At 40.6% G+C, this 9,047-nt stretch overlaps 1 protein-coding gene across 2 annotated transcripts in view; it reads right to left on the bottom strand.

The window, feature by feature from the left end:
- Nucleotides 1-1,426: 1,426 nt before the first annotated feature.
- Nucleotides 1,427-9,047, bottom strand: part of LOC119719229 (uncharacterized protein C20orf96-like) — a 41,996-nt gene continuing 34,375 nt past the window's right edge. For both annotated transcript variants that reach the window (XM_038188600.1, XM_038188601.1), the window contains exons 8-10: nucleotides 7,587-7,754; nucleotides 5,648-5,790; nucleotides 1,427-2,694 (exon numbers count right to left, since the gene is read on the bottom strand). In XM_038188600.1, coding sequence (XP_038044528.1) covers nucleotides 2,634-2,694; nucleotides 5,648-5,790; nucleotides 7,587-7,754 — 372 coding nt within the window. In that variant the 3' untranslated portion in view covers nucleotides 1,427-2,633. The remainder of the gene's footprint in view (nucleotides 2,695-5,647; nucleotides 5,791-7,586; nucleotides 7,755-9,047) is intronic.

The raw sequence follows: 9,047 nt of genomic DNA, 5'->3' as shown, positions 1-9,047 counted from the left end.
AAACGCAGTCACGAAAAATCGACGAAACGGATCGCCGGTCCGTACGGGAAAATCAGGACGACCCTCCGCATTTTTCCACGGACGTGGAGCGATTTTGGTAATTATTTCATCTAAAAGTAGCTTATGAAATTGGCTTTCCAGTCATTATGATGTTTGGTGCTACATATTTTTTTAAATATGAAATATAATTTTTGGGGTTTGGGTTCCGCTTTTTTTTTTTACCAAGGGCGGATCTGGGGGGGGGGGGGCAAAGGGGGCCATGGCCCCCCCCAAAACGAAACCAATTTTTTTTTTTAAAGTGACATCGCAATAAAGGCAGGCAATGAGTACACCACCATCTTTTCCTCAAAATAAATTGGTTAAAGTGGTCAGAAATTGCCTCAGATCGCACCACAGAGCATCTAGAATCCCAACATTTTTCGGGGCCCCGAACCCCACGCCGTAATTTTTTTAGACCCACTTTTTTGGGGGACGATTTTTTTTTTGCCCCCCCCCCCAAATTGTGTTCTGGATCCGCCCTTGTTTTTGACTCGCCCTGTAGGATTCCTTTTAAAGATATAGTCCATCATTTGTAATTTGTACATTTTGTTCGTTTGAAGCAACAAAAGTGTTCAAAATCTAATGAAGGATACTGAACAACTAACCTGATGAAGTTTCAGCTCAGCTTCAGCTGTATATTCCGAGAAAAACAGCAATTCAGCGTCCGAGATGCGTTCTCACCGAGCCGATTGCAGCTACGCGATGTTGTGCGCCGATCCGACGAATTATAGCAACTGCGCGCACGTGTGCGTCGTGCCATTGCTTGCGCTTTGCCGAATAAGAAAACAAACTACTAATTTAAATTTTCCTACGGTGTCTTAAGACGCACCGTTGGAAAGGTCTTCTTTCGTTGATTACTTAAAAATGACAGCTAGCCAGAAAGAATAATTTCACAGGGAGTTTAGTCCACTTACTATCTTTCAACCAAGTATGTTTTTCAGCAATAATTACGCGTGTTACTTTTCGGATGGCCATGGGCGTCGCGAGGGGGGGCAAGGGGGGGCACTTGCCCCCCCCCCCTGGAAAAGCAAAAAAAAAAGAAAAAAAAAAGAAAAAAAGGAAGAAAAAAAGAAAAGAAAAAAGAAAACAGAAAAAGAGGCGCGAAGACAAAGTGGTGTAAATTTAATGAGTTGGGGGGGGGGGCAAAATGTCCCCGCTCCCCTCTAAAACTGATAAATCGAAAATGTGTCGAGAAATACAAGCATTTTTTGGCAAAATTTTTTTGCCCCCTCTAGAAAAAATCCTGGCGACGCCCATGCGGATGGCTGCAAATGATGGACTATAGCTTTAATAGAAAAGTTGAAAGAAACGAAATCCCAACCATTTGACCAAGGAATTAATAGATGTATGAATACTACAAACCCAAAAATACCACTTCGACAACTTGTGAATTTTCCATGATAGCATTTCTTATTAAAAAGGTTTTCTTTGAAATATTTACATGTGAACCAAGCAATTTACAAAGATTATAGACAGAAGTTCTTAACAGAGTAATGTATAGTTGGTGGATTATATATTTGACTGGATGTTATTTCTCTATCTCGCATGCTATCCCAAAAGCATGAGAAATGGAATAATGTGAAACTGTGTCAAGTACAACTAGGAAATTGTTTAAAATGTATTGTCTGTGCTATTTTTAGTTCCACCCAAAAATTGATCTTTTCTTTCAATTGCTATTTTTTAGCAAACATTTTTTTTGCGGCTGACAATAATTCTGTTCTTGCAGGGTAGTCTCAGTCTGTTCCCCCTCTCCATTGAAACCAACTTGTAACTTGTCTGCTTATCTGTTTTGTGTGCCACAAAGATCTCAAAAATAGGGGACAAAATCACAGTGTTAGTTGTAAATTCATTAGAATTAAAAAACAAATATGAATTTGTTGAAGAGCACAGACAGTACATCTTTAAATACTGACTTTCAAATCTAAAAAATTAAAAGGCAACCTCATGGTATATATACACATATACATAATACATAAAACTTGAATCCCTTCCTAAAAGGTCACCTTCATGATAAAACATGCAAATAGGGCATCTGAAAGTGAACCATCAAACTCCAGAACCAATTTTGCAGTACTTTTTAGGGCTTTAGCCTGATTACTGCATGACAGACTACAGGTACAGTATTAATTAACCCATTAGTGAATTACATTGTGTTTATTCACTGAAGAATCCTTGGAGTGCTCGGGCGGTTTCATGCATTACAGTAAGTAATAGGCGGGGCGGTTTCGGGCGCCACAGTGACTAAAGGGTTAACCCACTGTTTGCCAAGATCTTTTTGGACCTTTTGCACAAGTTTATATGGTATTTCAATGGACCCTTCCTGCCTGTTAATCAAACAGTGACCACTGACCAATTAGATCACGACTTGGTCAGGTGTTTTCATTAGCTCGGTCAAACTTGGTAGCAAGCCAAAAGTGGGCAGGGCTTACGGTTCACTATGCACGCTTTGTGGATAATTACGCTGAAGGTGGACTTCTTCTGTTCAGTCTGTGGACTTGCACATGTGTTACTGGAGACGGAACCAAATCAGTTCTCCATGGCCAATGTATGCCAGTCCAGCAAGAATCAAGTGTCTATCTGTAGAGTGCAGTGCCTTAGATTGGAAGCCACTGTTGGGTTGGGATATCTAGAACTACGTCCATATCTGGTGTGCACCTGAACAAGAAGAAAAAGAAGACAAACGTGTGAAAATCAAAAGGTTTTTAAAAATGTGTAACAAATATTTGAAATGACAAATCAAGAATGGATTTTTTTTGTTCTAAACAGTAAAAAAAATATTCATTCTTCTAGGATGGTGCTGCGCATGGTCTATACATGTCGCTAGTTACTTTGCAGCTGTCTCCAAGTCCTTGCTAGTCTGTCACTTGTCGTTCAGTCTCAAGTCAACTGTCAAGCTATTCAAATTTAAACCGTGACAAGAAGTTTGTATTGTGATTATTAATACAGGGTGACCCAAAAAAATGCAACCCTAAAAACGTTTGCCTTTAAAACAAAAAGGGATTGGTGGATTTTTATGTTTTGGGTATCAGGTTAAAGCTGAGAGCTTTTTCTTTTAAATACTGAAAACAAATCATGAAAATTGCACCTTGGGTTGCTGGGAAAATGTCAATTATTTCAAAGTAGTCATTTTTTATCCTGTACACAAGTACTTCAAACAGTGAAACATTTTACTGTCAGCCTACTATGCAATTATCCTTCATTTGTGCAATTTCTTTAATATTTTGACATATTTATGATGCTGAAAAGGTTTAAAGGAAAGATACAACATTTGCAAACATCAAAACACGAAATGATCAAATTATCACGAAATACCTTACTGAATTGTTAGGGACTGACATTCTAAAGCATCCTTTAAAATCGTGGCTCCTGGTGTGCTGACATTTTGAAGAAAAACTGTATTTTTCCAACGCTGGTCGGCCGACCAGCGTTGGAGAAAACTGTTTTTTTTCCCCAACAACTGTTCCTAATTTTTCATATTTAGTTATTCTGACTTTTCTTTGCAATTGAATACACTCCTATGAAGGGGTACAAGCCTGCTAGACTGATTCTTTGACCTTACAATTCCCCAAAGTGAATTACTTGCTCCGTTTCATCTTAAGTGGGGTCAGGGAACCAGACTACAAGAACATGATCGGTTTTCTTGGTTTTTCCAGCATCTACAAGCCCAAAACGTGAAACAAGTCAGTTTAACAATATTTTCTCTAACATACTAATCCTCCAAATCCATTTGTTTCTGAAAATTCCAGCAAAAGCAAATGATGTACATTCCCTTTAAAACAGGACTAAAAAGGATGCGATACCTGTTCAGGTGGCAAATAAAAGGTATTTCCATCAAATTCATATGTAATCTTGTCATATTATGTGCCGTGTTGTTTGTAAGGATTATGACATGCACAAATTTAGGTACAGTGAAAATCCCTCACTGTGGTAATTGTTTGTGTACAGGATGAAAAATACTACTTTTACATAATTGGCATTTCTCAACAACCCAAAGTGCTATTTACATGATTTGTTCAATATTTGAAACATAAAAATCCACTGATCCTGTTGTTTTTAAAAGGCAAATGTTTTAGGGTTGCATTTTATTTGGGTCGCCCTATATACGACTTGATGCTTTTCATGGCGGATGAGATAAAGTGGAAAGATTGCAGGTAACACCATGTGGAAAGTAATCTCTTCTTGGAAGAAGTGTGGTTCTGAAACGAACCAGTTGGTTGAGTGTAGAACTCGACGTTTTGGACAGTGTGCTCCGTCCATCCTTAGAAAGGTGAGTGATTGTTGTGTAACCCAGACCTCATTAAGGTCTTAGGTTTCTATGTTTTATATTGACTAGGTGAACGTATTCTTTTGTATTATTCATATTTCCTATTTTCTCCTAAATATTTCCTGGTTTGCCAATGATGACTGTCTGTATAGGTCATTGGCCCAAGCTGTGTTTAGCTGTTTTCACTATGAGTTACACCCATGGTTGAGTGAGCCAAGGTGACTCAGTGGTGAAATAAACACCAAGAGTTTACCTGCACAATAGAGGTGTGATTTCCTTTCTGCTCTTCTAAACTGTGACATCCTTTCCTTCTTAAGATTTACAACCTCCTTCTGAGAAGTTTGGATTAAGGAAGTGGGAGGATCTGGCACCTCTGCTTACCCTCCATCACCTAATTTCTCCTCTGAGATGCCCAATCAGGGAACCACCTGTTTGTGGTAGTAACAGTCTGTCCAAATTTTGGGACATGTGGCATTCCGAACCCTGCCATCGTACTGCAAACAACTGATCATTTGAACTGCTCGTCAGCACATTTCCACTGCTTTGTGCAAGAATCTGCAAACGAATGATTCTACAAACGACTTGACTTGTAGATTTCCACGATATTCGAATGTTGGCTCTCTTTTAGCATCAGAATACTGGGCTGCATTGGTTCCGAGGAGGACTAGACTGGCCATCTAGACGTTCCTGATCCGCCGTCCAAGCATCCCAAAGAGGACTCCAGTATCCCCAGAGATCCACCCGCTACTGCTGAACTCAAGATCCACTACTGCCTCCGGCGCACAGGACAAGCATCCCTTCCGTGACGTCCGAGAACAAAAGTAGTCACCGTAACCCCGCCACAAGTACACCGTTACACCGTAACCCTGCCGCAAGTATACCGTTACCCTTCCGGTAATCGTCGAGACATTTTCCCTGCGAGCCTCTGCTTTGGGAACGACCACCACTACAAGTTCATTGAGGACTGAACTATTTTTTTATGGCGCATTAGATTACATACCGGTATTATTTGCACTATTGTATCTGAATTTACAGGATCCTAATCATGTGTTGAAATTATTGCATTGCTTCTCATTCTTGAATTTACTTTATGAAATAAAACAGAGTTGTTGTGTGTGCATATTTGAATTGCTGAACTGAGTTTGTTTTCCTAAAAGGAGTTAATTAATGTAATTGGTTCCTGCTATTTGGAAGAAAACCTTGGGTTACATTTATAAATTCATGCCCTGTCACTTGTGACTCCAGACTGACTTGCGATTTCACTTGTGACGTTTTTAACGGCGTTGTCAACACTCATGCTTTCAGTTTCAGTGAGAAATGAAACAAAGAAGCCTTTCTACTCACTTTGGTGTTTCTTTGAATAAATGCGGGAACATGACCTGTCTGGTGCTAGTCTTGGGGTCCACCCTCAGCTGCGACACCTGCTGGGTGAGGTCCTGGATGGTAGATTCTAACTCCTCCAGCAGACCATTGTGCCCTTCAATCTCCTGCCAAGCAAACAGTACAGATACACGTCATAATATGGACTGTAATCACTGAGCTTCAGTGGACAAGGTAAATTGCACCTATAAGGTGCACCCCAGACCCCCTTGAAGACGTACATTTTTCCAATCATGATTCATCCTTCTGTGGAATCTACACATCCCTGCATCACAATGTTGATGCACCAAATGTACACTTTTGAAGCTATTTGGCAACACTTTTTTACAGACTGTAACGCTACTACTAAAAATAACAGCGTTGCTGTTGAAACCCCTCAGCCAGAGTCAAGTTATCATCCGGAAACCATTAACCTTTAACTGAACATGGTGACCTTGACCTTTGGCCTTTGACCCCAGAACCATGCAGTCCCAACATGCCTGTACCAATGGGGAAGCCCCCTACCGAAGTTAGACACCGAAATTTCATTTCTAACTCAAGTTATCATCTGGAAACCATTTACATGTAACTCACCACGGTAACCTTGACCTTTGACCTTTTGACCTCAAAACCAATCCCAACTTGCCTACTCCCAAGGGCAACCCCCTACCAAAGTTAGACATCAAAATCTCATTTGTAACTCAAGTTACCATCCGGAAACCATTTACCTTTAAACTCACCATGCTGGCCTTGACCTTTGACCTTTTGACCCCAAAACCAATCCCAACTTGCCTACTCTCAAGGGCAACCCCCTACCAAAGTTTGACACCAAAATCTCATTTCTAACTCAAGTTATCATCCGGAAACCATTTACCTTTAACTCACCACACTGACCTTGACCTTTGACCTTTTGACCCCAAAACCAATCCCAACTTGCCTACTCCCAAGGGCAACCCCCTACCAAAGTTTGACACCAAAATCTGATTTCTAACTGAAGTTATCATCCGGAAACCATTTATCTTTAACTCACCACAGTGACCTTGACCTTTTACCTTTTGACCTCAAAACCAATCCCAACTTGCCTACTCCCAAGGGCAACCCCCTACCGAAGTTACAATCCCAAACAACATTTCTAACTCAAGTTATCATCCGGAAACTAAGCTGCCCGGACGGACACACTGACATACGGGCGTCCGTTCCAGCCAGACGGAATTGTGGGGTGATAGCATTGTGTTCCCATTATCCCTTTTTCTAAAGATTCCCTTCTGGGGTGATGTTTTTCTATTGTAAAAAAAAGTGGGGTGATGTGTCCTGAAAGGAACTTCACCCCACAAGGGTGGTATGGTCAGAACGGACGGACGGACGGACGGACGGACGCCCTAGGCGATGACAATACCCCTTGAGCCTCTCGGCTGAGGGGTAAAAACGAATGATGTACCGGCACCTACATGTATGATTGAATATACCAAACTGTTTAATATACCAATTTGTAACTTGAAGTACCCTATTATTGGAAACGAACAAAATACATGACACGCAAATGTTACCGGCTCCCCAAAAATGGTATAAAGTCGCACTGAGCATAAAATATTCAATACCTACAGTTTCAAGTTTTATTCACAGATATGTTGATTTTTATGAACAACTGAAGTGGAAAAAAACAACCATTTTGTGTGCAAAATTCTGTTGTTCTACCAAAGAGCCAGCTATTTCAAACCTGTTTTCTCAGTTGTGTAATTGAACGACAAGGACGCAAATACGTCATATCTCCAGAACAGGAGAGGCTATGGAGCATACCAAATAAAGAGCTTGTGGGCTTCCGAACCATGTACATTACTCATTTTACTTTTTTTGCAACATACTACCCTTTTTTGTGGAGCCGGTCACAAATGATCCTATCTATATGCATTTAAGAGAGACTGACCTTTCTCATGACGATGTTTTGCATGGCCATTTCCTTGAGGCTGTCATGCATAGAGTCAATGGCGTTGTCTGTCACCGTCTCCTTGATGCCATGGAGTCTCTCTTCACTCTCCTGATAGTACTTGTCCTTCTCAATGGCCGTTATACTGATCAGGTTGTTTATTTCGGCCTGTAACAGAACCACAATAAAGTTATCTTTGAGCTTGCCAGACAAAACATTTTGCTAGCTTCCTTGTGTTCCAGTAATTCATTGAGACTTGACACTTAGAAATATATGCCCTCGCCCACATAAAATACCCCTTTTGACTGTGACCACCGCTGTTTTCAGGGCGACACTAAGTTTGTGCGCATGTCCGTGCTTCAGCTCGTATGAAATGCCCTCTTGGGACCGAATGTATCCAGTCACATTTTGCGTAACAAACAGCTCAACGGAGGACGTCTTTTTAATCACCTTTTTATATTACAAATAAGTTTTTGATATTATTAGAGATATAACAATAAATCGACAGAAAAAGGACTATATTTTTTTATCAGATGGGACTGTAAACTTTTGACAAAGACACTTGATGAGAAAACACCTCCGGAAAATTACCTCTGATTGCAACGTTTATAGATGTCTCAATCGGAACGAAAATAATGGTCACGTTTTGTAGGATTTTTTGTCATCCTGGGAATTCATTCCAAATCAAGTAAATTACCATTGGAAAGAGTAAATAAAGGAGAATACCAATGTGGAAGACTTTTGAGAGCAAACCCTGTTGGAGCCACGTACGTAGCTATTAAATACGTACACTAAATGTAAACAAACTGCGCCATGTGTGCACAAATCCATATAGCATGCAGGCGCGGCACTACGCGTACGGTATATCCCCGTCCCTGTGAAATGTATACACGCGGGGCACAGGCCAATCACTAGTTGGCATGGTTGTTTGAATTGCAAACCCCGAGTTATGAGTTATATTGTGCAGTTGAGTGGGAAAACCACACTCCAGGTTCAGTAAACCCACCAGGGAATCCCCCATGTGCAAGCAAGTTTAGGGGTTTGCTCTTTTGAAATCACCGTTAATACAAAATTTAAAGTCTAATTGATGTTTTCATGGCAGGCTTAATGCTAGCTGAACTTACTTGATTGCAGAAAAAATGCTTTCTTTTGGACCCTTTCTTCCGCTTGTTGCTGGCTTTCGTTCAGTGAAAGAGGCCTTCGTTTTTGTGTATTTCGCGAAAATAACTATATTGCATTTAAAATATTCGATGTAGATGCTAAGGATATATAGTTTTTAACCTACTTTGGGACATATTTCGTGCATTTATGAGCATTTTTTTTGTAAGGCCGTTCTCAGCGACTTGTTTTTATGAACGAGCTCATGAATATCCATTTTACAGCACAGCCTGGAAAAACTGGCGCATGCGCATAAACCTCATGTCGCGCTGTGTGAGCCTCTGGAACACCAGTGTGACCTCT

Source organism: Patiria miniata, unplaced genomic scaffold (assembly GCF_015706575.1).
Source record: "Patiria miniata isolate m_02_andy unplaced genomic scaffold, ASM1570657v1 HiC_scaffold_8, whole genome shotgun sequence".
Lineage (NCBI taxonomy): Eukaryota > Metazoa > Echinodermata > Asteroidea > Valvatida > Asterinidae > Patiria > Patiria miniata.
This window is presented reverse-complemented; position numbering and strand designations above follow the sequence as displayed.